This window comes from Lutjanus erythropterus, chromosome 4, assembly GCF_056507025.1.
Source record: "Lutjanus erythropterus isolate fLutEry1 chromosome 4, fLutEry1.hap2, whole genome shotgun sequence".
Taxonomy (NCBI): Eukaryota; Metazoa; Chordata; class Actinopteri; order Lutjaniformes; family Lutjanidae; genus Lutjanus; species Lutjanus erythropterus.
The window spans coordinates 36052874-36070508 of record NC_139320.1 but is presented as its reverse complement, the minus strand read 5'-3'; the positions used below and the strand labels follow the sequence as shown (position 1 = coordinate 36070508).

The window sequence follows — 17635 nt, the reverse complement described above, 5'->3', positions numbered from 1 at the left end:
GCAGGATCGTTAAAATGGAAAGCAAAAGGGATCATGTAATCTAGAGGATCCCCACTGAGTACCGCATGTCAAAGAAGTGGCATTTCCCATTGTGACAGAAAGTGTGTTACATCAGCTGAACCAATTAAGTGCTGTGACCTTCATGCCAGTCCCGAACTTGAGGCAGTTAATTAGAATTGCATAGTCAACATTGCACTTAGATGTAAAAGTAATGAAACTGATCTTTCACCTGTCGGCTGCTGAGAGAGGATCAATGGTTGCTTTACTGGCAGCAGCCTCTGTAACTGCACAACACCCATGATCAAGAGGATTTCCAGATAAATGTTGTTTTGATTGATCAAAGTAAATGGGTAGTTTGAAACAACTTCTTATAATCATTAACTGTAATTACTGCAATTTAAGTTAATGCCGCTACTTGTAGGGGTGTGGTTGAGCTAGACTGCATGTATAGCTTTTTCCACATTGCGTAATTAGACAATAAAATGATGTTAGTGAGCTGTCAGTACCGGTGCATAAGTCTTAAAGTGTGTTAGGCTTTGTTAGGCTAGGGTTAAAAATGCAGCTTAACCTGTGAAGAAGAAATGAGAACCAATGCAGGTATCAACATGGTTTATAGTTGCTATTTGAAAAAAACAAAGTAATCTGTAATCCGTTTAAAAAAAAAATGGGACCTCATATTTAACTTTTGTATTAAGTCAATCACCTCAGGCTCATCTTAACAGCACAGATATGTTCAACAACCACAGGATGTCACTGTTTTACATTAATTACAGAGTGAGCACACACTGTATACCTTTGTGAAGGCTCATGCAGGAGATATAAAGTGTATATTCTCATAAAGATCTAGTATAACTTCCAGTTTCTAGATTAATATGAATGGAAATCATTTTGAAAGGGTTCATCATTAATCATCACTGTAGTTTTATATTTTGGATAGGGGTTTGGTCCTTGAATGTTCACGGATCATTTTCAGCATTTATGATGTAGATGTTGATTGCTTATGGCTCACTGTGTAGCCTCTGGTAATATCAACATTTTTAATATAGTGTATGTACTGTAAATCTGAGTTACACCACTAGGTGTTCAGTTTGTCACATGTTTCAAATACACAAAACCTTGTCACGTGTCAAATTAGACACATTAAAAGGATAGTTTAGATTTTTTTGATGTAGGGTTTTGTGAGGTACTTCAGTCTACAGTTGATGGCGGTCAGCACACCCCGACTTAGGAGAAGCAGAGAGGGGTACCAGCAAGGAAGCTAAGCAATGAACCGCTATGGACAGGGTCAGCAACAGAAGGTATTTTAGCCCCTTAAAAAAAGGTCCACCATCCTCCACTGTAGGTCATACACAGACTGTCCTTCCTCAAATAATCTGATCCATCCTTTTTTAAAGGTCTACTGTTTTCTTTTGCTGCCTGTGTGCTCAGAGAGTAAAAACTGTGTTTGAAAAATGTGTTTTTAAATGGAAGGAATCATTTAATTTATGTATTAAATCACAAATACCAATAACAAATGTGCATAGGATAGAACAACTCTCTATTATACCAATGTCTGAAAGTGTATTGGTGAAGCTGTGGCAATTCAAACTTTTTAAAGACAATTCTGCCTCTTTAAAATCAGAACAGGAGGTTATCAGTGGCCTTTAACAATGAGAGCTCAGTGAGAGTGCACTTCACAATAAGAGCTCCTTTCAAATCAAGTGTGCAACAGCACGTTGCCCACTCTAATTGCCTACCTGAAACTCTTTCTCACTTATGATCCTAATACACGATGTGCACGTGTATTTGCGTGCGTGCACGTGTGCTTTTACGCACATGTTCTTTGCAGGTGTGCATATGGTGAGTGTGCACACATTTGTGTGGTGCTCCCCTTTCATACACCTCCGTCACCACACACTGCCCCAAGAACTGCTGCACACACACTGACAGGCATTCCAGAGGCCGCATGCCCGTCCCCCCCACACACACACATACCACCGGACCCACTGTTAGGGTCGCCCAAAGGGCGCATGAAGGAAAGTTGAGTCGTTTTATGACTGGAGGGCAACGCGGGGGAGCAGAACTTTGCATTGAGAGAAAAAACAAAAGAAGGTCCAGCATGGGCGACTTTCTGAAAACTGCTTTGGAGGTGCAGCGGTGTTAATTTTGTTTTTTTCACTGACAGATATATTTTCATTCTGGTCATGCTTGTCACTGTCATTAACCATAAAAGCTCCAAAGCCCCCATGCCCCATGTTACTTGAGGATAAAACCTCACCCATCTAAGTGTAAAAAAGTGCAAAACAGCAGGAACATGCTGAGGTGCTGTAATGTTAGCTGTGATGTTAGCAAGCATAGCTGCTAATGACAGGGAGGGTGAGAGCACGAGGAAAGTGGGTGGTGTGAACCAGTTATCTGCCAGAGTGCTACCAGCCAGCAAGAGTGAAAGGGGAAGCCAGGCAGTAAATAAGCAATTGAAACTGATATTCAACTGAAAACAATACCTGAATGAAGGGTGGGAATGCATTCAATCACACAGGCTTATTTTTATACTTTTACTGTACATGAAATAAAGTATAAAGAATAAGTGACCAAATGAATTTTTGGAAAAGTTGTAAGAAAGGCAGCTTGTAGTTGTAGAAACCAAAAAGTCACTACTGACAGGCATTTTATAGGTCCCATTGGACAGAATTATTTCAACAAAAATTCTAATTAGGAACAAATAATTTTCTAAAAATATGATACACTTAATGATATCCCACTGTATATATGTGAAATAAATTTATAAGTATGTTTTTATTTACTGGCTTAATTTACTGTCTAAAAAACAGATGAAGCTAAGCTAAAATTATTAAAATAAAGATAAAACTTCTGATCACAATTGTTGTTAATATGATGAATTTAATGTCATTTCATCATATATAAGCTGAAATAATTTCATGGGTAAGATTTTTTACTGTCTAAAATAATGCTCTACAAAATGGTTAAATTGCCCTATGATGATGCTAAGATGACTTTGCGTATTTATGAAATAATCTAATGGCCCAAAACATTTGTGCTGTTGCAACGTCACACAGATGGGCACGTCTAATTTGATATTTTTACTATGAAGTGACACCTCAGCCATTTGGTAAAGGCCTGTATTTTGTGTGGTCTGTTAAATTAAAAAAATAGTGATTGTGGTGACTGACGGGAAAAAAATGCAAAGAAAAAATGTATCCATGTCTTTTTTTTTTAAGGATGAGGACATTATAGTGTTAAAGCAAAACTGTCAGACTCTGCCACACTGGTGACATTTTCTGGAATGCAGAGAAAAACCTCAAAATGTTGCTGATCTTCTCCACCAATCAGAGGTTGCGTATTCACATGAGAGTTGTTCAGTTCAAACAATGTGGCGTAAACCACTAATAGGTTGAAATGTGTATATATTGTGGTACACAAAAAACAAATAAAATGAAGGTCAAGAACTTCCCAGCTTCACGCTTGTGTATTTGTACAAATGTGTATTAGCCCTGGCCCCTCTTGCACTCCCCCATTCCTCAAGATATTTTTGACACTTGGCTCCAGAGTTCAGCCATATTTCTGATGCTCCTACTTGGCACATCCTGGCCTACACATCCTGTGTGTTATAATTCTCTTTGGCCCTCTCTTTTAGCTCTGAACTTCTTGAAGTTTCTGCCTTGCTGCCTGTGTATCCCGGACTGTTTGCCTCTCCAATTTCAGCCTGGGCACAAGCCATCCCCATGCCAGGAAATGTGCTTGCTGGTTCACTGCAGCATGGGGTCTATTTACCAGTAGGCAGCTTGGGAGCAGCCATAAAGATATTGCACATTCATTTATTTGCATCGTGACTTCGCACATTAGCCCCAGTGCTTATAGGTCCAATTAGTGGGAAAGGAGTTTGGGCTAATGCTCTGTTTAAATTAACTTATTGTTTTTTTCCCCATCTCTGTGGAAATTACAAAATTAAACTAAGCTCCATAACACTGATACTCCCCTCAAGTCAATAATACTGTAAGTATTGAGTGAAACAGAACGTAGAATCATGTCTATAGTTGAACTTTCTTTAAAGCCTCTAGAAATATGTCTTTAAATAGTAATAATGCAAATATGATATCAAAGTTTAGTTTCTTATTAAGCATCCAAGAGCTGTGCGTGAATAAATTTTCATAACTACTAGAAAATGTATTTCAAAAAACAGCGCACTTTGCTGTATTTCTCAAGACTGTGTGGGCGTGGCTGATCGTGTTTTGATTGACATCTCACACAGAAGTCACAACATGGAAACTAAGTAGCAGTAGTCGAACAGTAGCACAAGTATTTTAGTCAGCTTAAAAACCTTAAAAATGTCACTATCTATGTCACTTTAAGTGTATGCTATATTTACAACATTTTCAACACTTTACTTTTAGCCTTTTCCAAAGTGAAACTGAAGCCATGGCCTATGCTTTCTTCAAAGCCACCACTTGGACTAAAGCAGCATTTTAACTTCTCAGAACACAAGAGTTGTTGCACTATTGCTGCCCCAGTTGGTTAGTTTATTTGTGTTATTTTTGACTTCAGTGTTTAACGCATTGAATCTAAACTAATGTTAAATACTTGCTGTGGATTGAGGCAGCGGTAAACCAGCAGCTCCTGTATCCTGTGAGGTGAAATGAGACTCAAAGGAGGCTTGGTGCTTGTGAAGAGAAAAACGCGTTCGCATCCCAGCTTGTCATACACCAACGAAATGTCTCCACCCCTCGGCATCTCATACTGAGGCAGAAGGTACCCATTGGCTGTAGTACCTGACATGTTCAGAAATTTATAACGCATTAATAATGTTGTGAAAGGGTCACGGTTTGGTTAGGTTTAGGCACCGAAACTACATGGTTAGGTTTAAGATAAAACCATTGTTTGCGGTAACCATGGTTGTGAAGTCACATGACAATAGTCATGTGTCACTGAAGTAACTCAACACCAAAATCACATGACGTACATAATTCACTCGTCCAAGCGCTCCATGCTCGCAACATGGAAGTCATGTGATGCACATAATGTTATATACCTTACAACTTTTAATAATGTTTTGTTTCACGTGGAACACAAATCCTGGTCTCCTGGGTGAAAGTGCACTTTTTTGATCCGTTCACCCACCTCACCTCTTCAATGTGTGGACTTTCTCCTTGTTTAATACTACATCAACAGCCTGTGGTGTCTTACAGACACAGACAGGTTTACATTGAAGTCACTTGAAAAGGCTGCTGCGGGTAATGTCCATATCTGTACGAGTCTCAGAGAGGTGTCGGTATCTGACAAGTTAGGAGTGTGTGCTTCAGTTCTCCATCAGAAAAGCCTGTCTGACAGCAAAGTAAGGCTGTGAAAATATCCTAAATATAGGGTGCACAACTAATTTTGATTTCTGCTTGATGGTGCATGACAACCTAGGAACTGACTTTTGAATTGAATTTGAATTTAATTTAAGACTAACTTGCAGTACTTTTTAGATTCTTACAATTATGTACATGAGACCCTAAATTACAAGGTTAAAAGGCTACTGTTGATTGGAGTTTCCAGACACTTTGAAAGCACTGCAGGCTGCACTCTTGGTAAGTTGCACTGAAACAGCTGCAGAATTTCAGCTTTTTCATGTACAACATATTTTTTTTTTTTTTTGTTTAACAGTATTTCTGTATGCAAGTCTCTGAAGTCCAGAAGAAAACCATTAAGTTAACTCAGCGGGACCAAGATATTCTGTACACTCACATTCTCATGCAGTGCACAATTTATGTCCAACATTAAAAAACACTCATAATTTTGAGGCTCTGCTAAAAATAGCCACCAATGCTTGAGATCAAACACTACTTTGTATCAGATTTAAGAGCTTACATTTCTATAGAGGCCTGATTCAGACGCTGAAACAACACATGCACACACACAAACCTTGGAGGACTACTCGCCTGCAGGCTCAGCATGTTATTTAAAGATTTATTTTGAAAGAAAAAAAATGCTCCTCAAGATGATTATCCGTCATTATTATAAAGTATCTAAATACAGGCAACTGAGGTATATCTGTCTTTCTACAGGTGGAGTGTGACAGAGAGAGAGAGGCAGAAAGAAAGAATGCCTGAGGGAGTGAGCGCCAGTGACAGAGAGACGGAAAGCTCGCACAAAGAAATGATGAGAACAAAACATGGGGAAACAACGATGCATAAAGGCTGGACACGGAGGATGTTGTACACAGAAGAAGTGGTCTACATGATCATGGAACATCATTCATTGCACTAATTTATATATAAAAGGCAAAGGCAAAAATGTCCACAATTAACAACCTTGTATCACAGCCTCATTTACATTTTAACATAGAAAATAAAAACAATACAAAACAATGAATCCTAAACTGGAGTCCGCTGACTTGATTCAATCTTCCACATTCATAAAAATGCATGCACTTTTTGAAAAGGTCATTAGGCTCCGGCGAAGTCGGCAGCTTAAAAAAGATAAACATTCCTTTTCAAAAGCCAAATTATTGTCTGTCAATTGAATTTAATTTCAACGTGTAAAAGAATCTTTAAATAAAGATGGGTAATATTTCACACTGTGTGATAAAATCAAGATCAAACTGAGAGATGGCTAACTTTTCTTAAAGGAATAGGTCAAGATTTTTTCAAGTTAGTTGAGAATATTGATACTACTCTCATATAAGTCTGTTAAATATAAAGCTACAGCCAGGAGATGGTTATCCTTGCTTAGCATAAGGGACAGAGCAAACAGCACAATTAAAGCTTGGAAATTAAAGTGGAAATAGACAATTTTCAACCCTTTGAGGCGTGATACGTCAAATAATTGCCACAAAGTTCTAATTTTGGGGGTAATTCAAGTGTTTATTGGACCTTTAAAAAATCTATATAATTTAGACTGTTATTTTGTTTGTATACATATGTAAATGTTATTTTTACATTAACGTTTACAGTAAGTTTATTAAAATTAGCAAAGATTTTCCTAACAAAAAATGTGCCAGTTACCACACGAAGGCAGCCATGTTGGATTTTGCACTCACAGGCCAGCTGCTGCCTGCCACCTGACTCATGATCCACTAAAGGTCAGAAGACATGTCTCAGATTTCATACAACAGCTTTTTCATGGTAAATGTTGATCATATTGATGGTGTAGAGGTCTCAGACACTCATGTATCATGTATGATACAAATAGCGTTACTTTTCATTATGAGATAAAATGTTGGTTGTACAATGTATTGGCTATAGAAATAATGACACCATCCGCTTTTAGACTGGTTCCCTATAAGCCTCGCTTTCACCATCTGCCACTGGGTGTGATTTTTTTTCTGGGAAAATGATGTCTCTGTTATAGACTACATAAAACACTCCCAGTGCTTTCTAAATAATTACACTCCACATCAGCCCCAACAGCAACCGTTGCTGTAGTTACTTGTTTGTGCAAATTTATAGGCAAACGTAACTCAAATTATATTATTATTATGCGACGCACATCATTATAATGCCTTATGCCTATTCCCAAATACAATATAACATTGTGACAATTTCAATGTAGCTTTCCAGTGAACAAGCTTCTTTTTTCTCTGTTATTTCAAAAGTATTGTTGATTTTTTTTTTTTTTTTCTTACAGAATTAAACTGATTCAGAGCAAACAGAAAGCAATCTGGTGTTGTGTCCATGTAGTAGTATTTTTCATAGCAGGGTTCCACAGTTGAGGAGTAAATTATGTTTAGGCATGGCAGAGTAAGGCATTGTAACACAGCACCAGTTGTCTTTGCCACAGTGGCCCAACAATAACACCACACGGAAACACTGTAGGGGGCTACAGTTGTGTGTTTCCAGATTATTTTATATTTTGCTTGCTTAATCCATTGAAAAATGGAAGGGTAAAGACTCCAAGTCTTTAAGTCTTGTCACCACCATTAGGTTGCCAGGCAGCTGGCAGAGATTCCAGAAAGTCATTGCTTCCATCCAAGAAACAGTCCAGCACATAACACCCCATAAAACCTCATGCTGTTGTTATTAAACTTTAGTTTTTTAACTTATGAGAGGTAATGTGGGAATTGATGAGCTTTAGACATGCTTGAAGGCATTTTTTTTACCTTTGGAGACTGCCAGCATAGTTGTTTCTAGTATTTATGCTAAGCTAAGCTAAGCTAAGTGGCTGCTGGCTGTAGCTTACATACATGAGAGTGGTATTGATCTTCTCATCTAACTCTCCGCAATATGCAAATAAGCATGTAAATGTTTTCATTTAATGTTGCATTTTCTTATCCTTTGTTCTCTTTTGAAAACTCATAAATGCCCTTACACAGAGCAGCACAACAGATCATGTAAGGCATACCAGTTTGCTTGACAAACAGTAGGCAGTGATCGAAATGGAAAACACATAGAGACGCACATCCATACAGAAACACGCAGGAGGCTCAGTATAAAAAGGGTCTGGTATCAGTCGATTGTCAGTTCAATGATTTATGACCAGCTGTCATCTTAAAGGCGAAAACTTCATTTTGGTTTATTCGGCATACTGCTAATGAACAGCAACTGCCTGCCAACTGCAGTTAAGTCATTAACATTAAATATAGAACAGTATTGTGTAATATGTGATTACGGTTAAATATTTACTGGTTTATTCAACAAAATAAATTCTGCTTTTCTGTAATAATTTACCTAATCTAGTCCTACATATGAACAAAGAGTACATTACGAGTACATAGTAGAGTGTATCAGCATGTAGATGAAGGCTGGAGCCAGCTGAGGTTTTATGAGAAGCATACAGCTCAATCCCACATACAGTACAGTGGTTCAGCCCTGTTACATGTATATAAGTGTGAGTGGGTGTGTGGTGTATTCATATGCCAGTGGGTTTGAGCATGTTTGTCTGTCTGCCCCTCTCTTGCAAACTACTTGTATTGTATTTTGACTGAAACGCAATCACGCTCACATACATATTGGCGGACTCTCAAATGACGAATAAAACAAGATGAAAACAGAGAGAAGGAAAATAAAAACACAAGTGATTGTATCCAGTGAGTAGCAGAATAATCAGGCTGATTGAATGAACTACAGTATTAGAGTCAGACAGTGCTCCGTCTGTCCGTGAGGGTACAGTCTGCTGCTTTCCTCAGAGGAAGTGCACACTGCAGTGTCAGTCCACCTGCCCTGGTCCGTCCAGCAAAGAGCTAAGGGGAGCGTCCACTTCCCTGTAGCCCCCCACAAGTGCTCCAATAGTCAGAGGGGAGAGGAACTGTAGGCAGACAGGGACGACCCATGTCAGAACAGTCCCCATCCGAGAGGTCTGTGGATCACCACACACGGCAGGTGTTGTCAGGGACCATGTAGCTGCTCTTGTTGCAGCTGAATGCTTTGGCAAATTCTGGGAAGTTTTGAAGGGAGCCCAGTACCCTGAAACACATACAGAGAAGATTTATGGTCGGGGTTAAAGTTGCTGTATTAGAAGGTTACTTGAAATTGAAATTTACACAGCGTGTCATCTTGTCAACGGTTTAAAATGTCTTTAGCTACTACTGTAATTTGTTTCCTACCCTGTGCCTGAAGCATGTGGCTGATTGATGTGAATTTACCTGAATTTCCCTGGACTGTGTACATCTACTTTGATGGAATTAACAGCCTGCTCTGGTCGGTGTGTTCCACACCACACCTGAAAAAGACAGAAATTGGGATACACTGCATCAGACCAGTGCATCCATCCAATGAATCATCTAATTGTCCACCATTCATTCATCCATCCATCCGTGTTGTAGTCAAGACCAAGTCATGAGACACAAAACCAGTGTATTGAGACTGAGACAGAACCAAGACTTTCAGTGGCTGAGACCAAGTCGAGACCAAGACCAAGTCAGGGTGAGACTGAGTCAAGTGCTGATACATCTCTAGCTGTCTTACCCAAATGAAGGAGTGGTACCACAGCATGTAGCATTTATGTAGCAGCTGACATGAGCCAACACTGATGTAACGTAACCACATATACTTTAGCTGCATAGCTTTATGTGGCCTGTCTTGTCATTATTTATCACAAGCAAAAACATGACTTTGCTAGCTAGCTTTGCAAGCATCAAATACACTGAGTCTAGCTCTGCTGATAAAAGACTGACGTGGTACCAGCAGTCTCAGTAATTTACATACTTGTTTACACACACTTGTTTGCAGTTAAACTGTAGTTTAAGTAGCCATGTCTTCGTTTCTTGTCTCCCACATTCACTTTTTGGAGTGCATGTTAAGGGTGTTGCAGAAGAGTGACAGCCATGAGGAGTGACAGCCCGTAATGCTTACAAAAATTTCAAAGAAGAAATGAGTCAAGCTATTGGTGGCATTTGAAGCAGGATGTTTTATATCCAGTCACAGTAATGGTGTTAACAAATAAATCTGACAATGCACAAGCAATTTTGTGATATCCCCGCAGGTCATGACCAGTCATCAAATAAAATCCCATGTCTATTTTATCTGAGGATTAGAGAAGACTGAGTAAAAATGCAGTCGATTCCAAGACAAGACAGAGACCTTCAAAAAGTGGTCAAGACCAGTCTTGAGACCAAGACTGATAAGTACTATAGCACTAGCTCAACCCAACCAGTCTTCAATCCATCCTTCCATCCAAGAGATTACGACTTACTGCATCAAACCAAAAATATTGTTTATCATATCACCGAATCCTGCAATCAGTTTCTAGTTATTCACCCATCTATCCCTCCATTCACCCAGTCCATCCATGCATCCATCCATCAACTACCTGAGCAAAGTTTAGGAAGAAGAGTTGATCATGGGAGAGGTCAATGCCAGGCAGTGGTGGCTCCTCTCCGTGCTCCTTCACATAGTTCCTATAGGCCTGCAGGATTAATAGAAGACAAGTTTTGACCGCTGGCTGAATGACCTAATCGTTACCAATTATAAAACCCTTGCCAAAAACCATTCCATGTTATACCTCTGCTAATTCAATGCAAATGCATCAGTTATTGTAGTAAATGTGCTTTATGTGTCCCATAATACAATTTTTGACTTCTTACTATTCCATGATAAACCAGGGAAATAAGCAATAAACAAGCTTGTTAAATTTCAAATAAATAGTTATTTTGAAGTCTGTACCAAAATGTCTTATTTCTGATGATACTGCCTGTAAACTCGTTCCACAATATCCGACTGGGTAGAAAGTCTGAGACAATGGAAGATTGGACTGGTAGATGTTGGACTGGTTATTGCAGCAAATTGAAAGTTGCTGCACCAACTATAATTTCAGCTATTAAATTAGCATTTAAGTGCTTGTCACTCTAAAAAATACTGTCACATTTCCTGTGAAGCAAGAAATTTTAATTACAGCATACAAGCATTTGTTCTGATTTCTTGTTATTCATCCAGGAATAACAAAAGCACACTTGGCTTCATAACTGCAATAAAAATTAACATTGCCAATGTAAATAAATACAAAAAACGTATTGTATGACGTCATGGCTGGTCTAAAACAATTTTACGGCAATCAAATATCTAAATATCTTCGTCTCCGTTCGAAACTGCCACAAGCAGCAGCAACATCATGTTGTGTTTACAATAGCTAATGAGCAAGTCAGTGACCTGGCAAGATGACACATCTATTAATGTTAGCAAGCAGACGACAATAACAAACCACACACTGAACGCAATCCTCTGTCATCTTTAAACCAGGGCTGTTAAACCGAGTGTCCTCCTTTGTTTTCAGGCTCATTACCTGATATGCCTGCCGTATCCCTCCATTGTCAGCAATGTTCTCCCCGAGGGTGTTGTTACCATTTAACTAGAGAGGGGACATAAGGAGAGAAAACACAAAGATTGGCAGGGAGAAAGGACAGAGGGAGATAGTTATTTCTCCTCTGTATTTCGGAAAATCAGAGATATCACTCTTTGGGATATAAGAAATCATCTTCCCGGGGGATAAAAGAAACATTGTTCAAAGCAATAGGACAGACGAGGGGAGACAATAAGAGGGAGAGGGACTGATATGTCAACACAAAATATTAAAGACACCTGAAGCAGGGAACAGATGAGCCTGCAAAACTGGTGGAAAGATGGAAATGGATAGGCTGCCAAATGTAACAGGAAGGCATACAAATGAGACAAAAAGCAAAGCTTGGAATAACATTGAAAATGTTATTCTATTAAAAAAGGAGAGAGGAAGGAGAGAGATTAGATCTAACAGGACATACATGAAGTCCATTGGCTAGGTCCCAGGAGAAGTTGCCATACTGATTGACGATGCACTTTGACAGCTCAAGGAACCTCTGAGTGGAGTCTGGTGTCCACCAGTCCTTCAGGTCACCATCCTTATCATAGTTTCGACCTAAAACAAAAGGCAAAATACATGACAGGATGACTGGTTGGATCTGATCAACAAGAGAAAAAAAGTCAGCTGAGAAGTCCAACTCCAGTGGACTGTTTCCAACTGACACATTTGAAAAGCATAACCCTGTAAAACAGCCTTAAATATGCTACTTAATGGCTGCAGACATGATATACCATTAATGCTAAAAGACTCAGGCTAAAGTTAGCTTATATACCAGCGAACATATGTTGGGCAGTGAAGTATGGCACATATATACAATAGATTACAGAAATACACGTTGGAAAAGGAGACGCGGGAGTTAGATTAAGTGCAGCAGACCCTGGGATGTCACCCAGCTGGACCAGCTGGATGGCAATTGCCCCAGGAAGAGCTAAAATAATCCAGCATCACACACACATCACAGCTCCCTTGTGCATCCTGCATCCATTTGGAGGTGGTTGCCTACATTATTTGAAATTAATTGTGCAATGCAAACCCATGATTAAAAAGCAAAGCCCAGAGAGAGGTGTGTCGTGGTTGGCCCACTTTGATTCTGCACCAGCCCACATCCCCCCACATAACAAATCCTAACGTAACCTTCAGTGGGACTAAGCCACAAGTTTTCAAATGCAGGGGTGTCTAACATAAGTTTGGCTGGAGGTAATGTTTCTGCAGGTTGTAAGCAAGTATTAGTTAGCCACACATATTAATGTTCGCAGCTTACCTTAGAACAGATAAAGACCTTGCTGGGCATGCTAACATGTGCAGCTTAACATTAGAGCAGGTCAAAACATCAGTCAGTTGGGCATGCTAACATTCGCAGCTTATGTTAGAGTAGATAAAGACGTTAGTTAGCCGGACATGCTAATGTTCACAGTTTATGTTAGAGCAGATGAAGTTAGGTAGCCCAACATGCTAACATTTGCAGCTTACATTAGATCAGACAAAGATGTTAGTTAGCTGGACTTTCACAGCTTATGTTGAAGCGCATAAAGACAAATTTGATTCTATTCCTCACACATGTGCTATTTCGTTCAATGTTTTTGAAAGACTACAAAAAAGACAGCACCATCTGAACTTGTGAGCATCACTCGTCTTAGAGCCCCATGCACACTACTTCAGCTTGTAAGCTTGACAGGCTTGTGGTGCCTCGTTACAGTTGCTAATCTATGATTGAACAGTTGCTGTTTGGTGGAGGGGCTTAGCCACGGGTCAGTTATACTGTATATTTCCATTCCATTTCCTTCATTGCCATTGTTTTTCTGGGTAGTTTGCAGTTGTGGGTATCAGCATAAAAGAATCCTGACATCTTTGAGATTGAATATAATAAATTCACATAATCCAATGAAAAATGAGTGCAGTGAAAAATGATCTGAGGCAGTACACAGAAATTACATTTCTTTTTTTTCTGAAGTGGTGCCAGTTACAGAAAGAGAAATATTTTCATCCAAACACCAATATAATCTGCCCAAGCTGCCTTTGGGAGGAACAGAGAGCAACAGAGTGGAAAATCATACCATTGTCATCAAAGCCATGTGTGATCTCGTGACCGATTACCATGCCGATGCCACCATAGTTGAGAGATTTAGCCTGGCCTTTGCTGAAGAAAGGTGGCTGGAGGATACCTGCAGGGAACACTGAAACCAGGGACAAACAGAAACACTCATAAATTGTTTTGTCTTTACAAAATACAGACTGTTGAATAATAATTCTAATAATTATAAAAATAATTATATAGATTTATGTTGTCATGTGATGTTATAAATGAATGTGTTTGCATGTGCATTCGTGAAAATACCTATTTGGTTTTTGCTGGATGAGTAGAAGGCATTGACAACAGCAGCTCCAGTTACCCACCTGGAGAAGAAGTAGGGTAGAATTAAAGAATGGTACAGTAAAAGAGGACCATAGTGCAGCACAATTCAAATTCAACGAAAGGTATTAAAATAAACTTGTGGTTAATAACAGTAGGCTAATATTAGCATTCCTGTTGTGCTTAGTGGAAGGCTGAACTGTATCTGTAAGTAGGAGTTTGTGTGGGAGAATCTGAATGCACTGTGCTAAATGTAAGATGGTGTGTCACACCAAAGCACCAGAAGTGAGTAAATCATTTATTATTACTGACATAAATACTTAAGAATTGACATTTTAAGTTAATACACCTCTGGAGTAACCCTGTTTGCTAAGCAGTGATTTAATTCTGACCCCACAGGGAATCTTACTCCTCTTTGTTGACTTTGACTCGGAGTTTCCGCAGGCGTTTCTTCTGCACATACTCCAGGTTCTGTAGGATGTTTTCGAAGTACTCCTCTGCACTGTAGGCCAGCTAACACCGACCAACAGCCAGAGAAACAGGGGGATTAGCCGTGATGAGAGCTATCAACACTCGGTCATATATTCTCCAGAAAAACTCATAAAAGCCAAGAATTCAGAGAGATGTTTTCATAGAACTGATATGCAGCTTCAATGAACCCACTCTGTATTCTGTTACACTAATTCAGCGAGAGAAGAAAAACATTCCCAATCACATCTTTTCAGACACTCACATCTTTGTACTCAATGTTAAGGTATTCATCATCCATGATGTTGTCAGAATAGCCAATCCGTTCCCGAATAGCTCGAGCCTATAGACAAGTAGAGGAGAAAATTTAACAAACAACTTTATAATATCCTAAATAACAACACAATACAATACACAGTTTATTAAAAGCAATACCTTCTCCTCAGCTGCTTTTTTGGTCTCTGCATCCATCCAAGTCAGGTCATCAAGGTTACTAATGAACACTTCCCGAATGTCTTTAATCATCTCCTCCATCTGATACCCACACACACACACACACACACACACACACACACACACACACACACACATAAGAGATACAAATATGTCACTGAAATATAACAATAAAATCTATATCATGAACAAAACTCAACACTAAGACTGGGTTGCACAAACAAAGATTAATTTAATCAGAGATCAGTTTAGTCTAATCAGTTTAGCCAAAATCAAGCTGAACCAAATTAATTAAAATTAAGCAGAGCTCTTTGCCACAATTAAAAACTAATCTTAGTTTAGTAAATTAAAACAGAAATTAAATATAGTTTAATCAATATGCCCAAATTAAAATAAATAAATAAATATATAAAGAATAAAATGAGTGCTGGCAGGACCTATAAAGTATAAAAGAGGGGCAAAAATGTTAACTTTCAGCTGCTCTGTATTCCTTAACAAAATGTTACACTGTTTGTTAGCTAGCTAAAAAGTTAAGAAAACTTTACATTGTTTCCCTAGCTAGCAAAAATGTTACTCATGATGGCTCTGCAGGAAAGGTCTCATTTATCCTCCTTTGACTTGTTTGCTGAATAATCTGTTGGTGTGAAACAAAAAATCAGGTTAAAAAATGAATCCTTGTTAATGTAACCCAGCCTAGCTGTCAGTCAGGACAAATTGTCTATCGTGTGGGAGTTCTTCTCCTAAGGTCTGCAGAGAGGATCTAGCGGAAAGCACACACACAGGCACACACAAAAACCGTGCAATATATTGTGCAATACAGTCATAAAAACACACTCTGAATGAGGCCTTATCATTACATAGTCACATATCAATGTAGAAGCACTCAGGGTTACACTCCCTCCATGTAGGAGTCAGATGACCTCGGGTAATATTACTGGTGCTATTTGTGTAATTAATGTCACACATGGAACAATAACAAAAAGATCATCAATTATTTTTATGTATGAGTAAAAGGAAGTGAGGCAATGGTAGTCCACATTACATCATGTTTATGGACTAAAAGTGACAATTAGAATTATGGCATGTAAAAAAAATGAGGACACTTCTGCTTCTTTAAAAAAGGACTAATTGTTGTCTCAAAATTCTCTACAGTAGATGCCTGCAGTACTGGCTTGAAATTTTGTAGATGCATTATTGATAATGCTGCCGATTTACATTCTGCATCTTATAACCTTTAAATATTTATATTTACTTATAGATGCGTTCAGCAGTTTTGGGTTAATTTTTGCGTTACTGAAATAATCCTGAGTCTTACAACTCTAAATTATAGATGAGGTACTTGAGCTTAATGTTTTGCTATCATCACCCTTATTAAGCAAATAAATGTGTGTAACTACACAAATACTTCTATGTCAGCATGCTTATCCTCTCATAACACATTGGCACAAATGAAGTGGTGTTAAGATAATGAGATTTTCTATTTTTGCATGCAAATTCACAGCCTGTGGTGTGAGCTTGTCGTTTCCATAATGTATTTACAAGAATGTGCCTGCACAGAGAGGGAGACAGACTGACTGACGCCAACACGATGGCATAATCCTGTGCAAACCATGTATGTATGGACCATGGTTATCAGACAGTAAAGAGCCAAATTTTATCCAAAAAAAGCAAAACCAGATTTGGAATCATTCAAGTAGCTGAACCGATAAAAGAATTAAAGCAAAGTAGGAAGGGGAAAAGTTAAGAACTGCAGTGACAGCGAAGGTCACCCTTCCAGATCCCTCTAACCACAGTTATGCTCTGAGACCACAGCGAGCTGACAGAGGCATTCCAGTGTCTCATCATATCAGCAGACCCCTCGCTAACACGATGCCTGACTACTCGGACAACACGCCGTGGTTCACCACAAGCCACCAGGGACCACTACTGATGAGTCTTTTCCAAAAACCTTTTAGCATGTAGCATGTGTGTGTGCAAGTGAGTCTGTACTGGATACGTGTAAAGACATCTGTGATTGTATGCATGTCAGTTTGCATGTGTAATATAATTTACAAAGGTCAAATGCAGGGTTTGTATACAATGGTAAGCCTACGAAATATGTATCAAGAGAGTTTGTTTAGAAATATAATGGTTTTCAATTATGTGCACTTTCCCACTGCAATTAAATTTGATTTAATTCACTCTGTCTCCAAATAATAAACAAGCACAAGTCATGCATACAAAATCCTCTAGTAAACGTAGAGCATTAGTATCAGCATAATATACTCAAAGAATCAAAGATTACAATACTCATTATGCAGAAAAAATGTATTTCATTAGTCTATAAGGAATATTTCATAGCTTTCCTAAGTCCCGCTTCTTTTGTAACCTCAGTCAACTATCTGCTTTCCTGTGTCCTGTATTAACAAAAACTAAGTATGCTGAAAAGGAAACCAAACGTTGAGGTTGGCTAAAAGATGTTGCTGGGGGACCTGAAAGCAACATATCGTCACAACATAAGTTAATAAAATATAAATAGCACAGATAAACCTAAATGAGGCATTGCCACTTAGCCTTGCCTCCAATTTCTTTCACTGTATTGCAGCAAAAAGTACCCCTGCATACTAAAAAGCATTT

General features: G+C 38.8%; 1 protein-coding gene across 2 annotated transcripts in view; it reads right to left on the bottom strand.

The window, feature by feature from the left end:
• Window positions 1-8465: 8465 nt before the first annotated feature.
• LOC146328805 (neprilysin-like) overlaps window positions 8466-17635 on the bottom strand; it is a 45354-nt gene continuing 36184 nt past the window's right edge. For both annotated transcript variants that reach the window (XM_084717821.1, XM_084717822.1), the window contains exons 14-23: window positions 15002-15100; window positions 14832-14909; window positions 14508-14611; window positions 14084-14142; window positions 13803-13922; window positions 12170-12303; window positions 11695-11760; window positions 10726-10821; window positions 9560-9636; window positions 8466-9380 (exon numbers count right to left, since the gene is read on the bottom strand). In XM_084717821.1, the coding sequence (XP_084573947.1) occupies window positions 9281-9380; window positions 9560-9636; window positions 10726-10821; window positions 11695-11760; window positions 12170-12303; window positions 13803-13922; window positions 14084-14142; window positions 14508-14611; window positions 14832-14909; window positions 15002-15100 (933 nt within the window). In that variant the 3' untranslated portion in view covers window positions 8466-9280. The remainder of the gene's footprint in view (window positions 9381-9559; window positions 9637-10725; window positions 10822-11694; window positions 11761-12169; window positions 12304-13802; window positions 13923-14083; window positions 14143-14507; window positions 14612-14831; window positions 14910-15001; window positions 15101-17635) is intronic.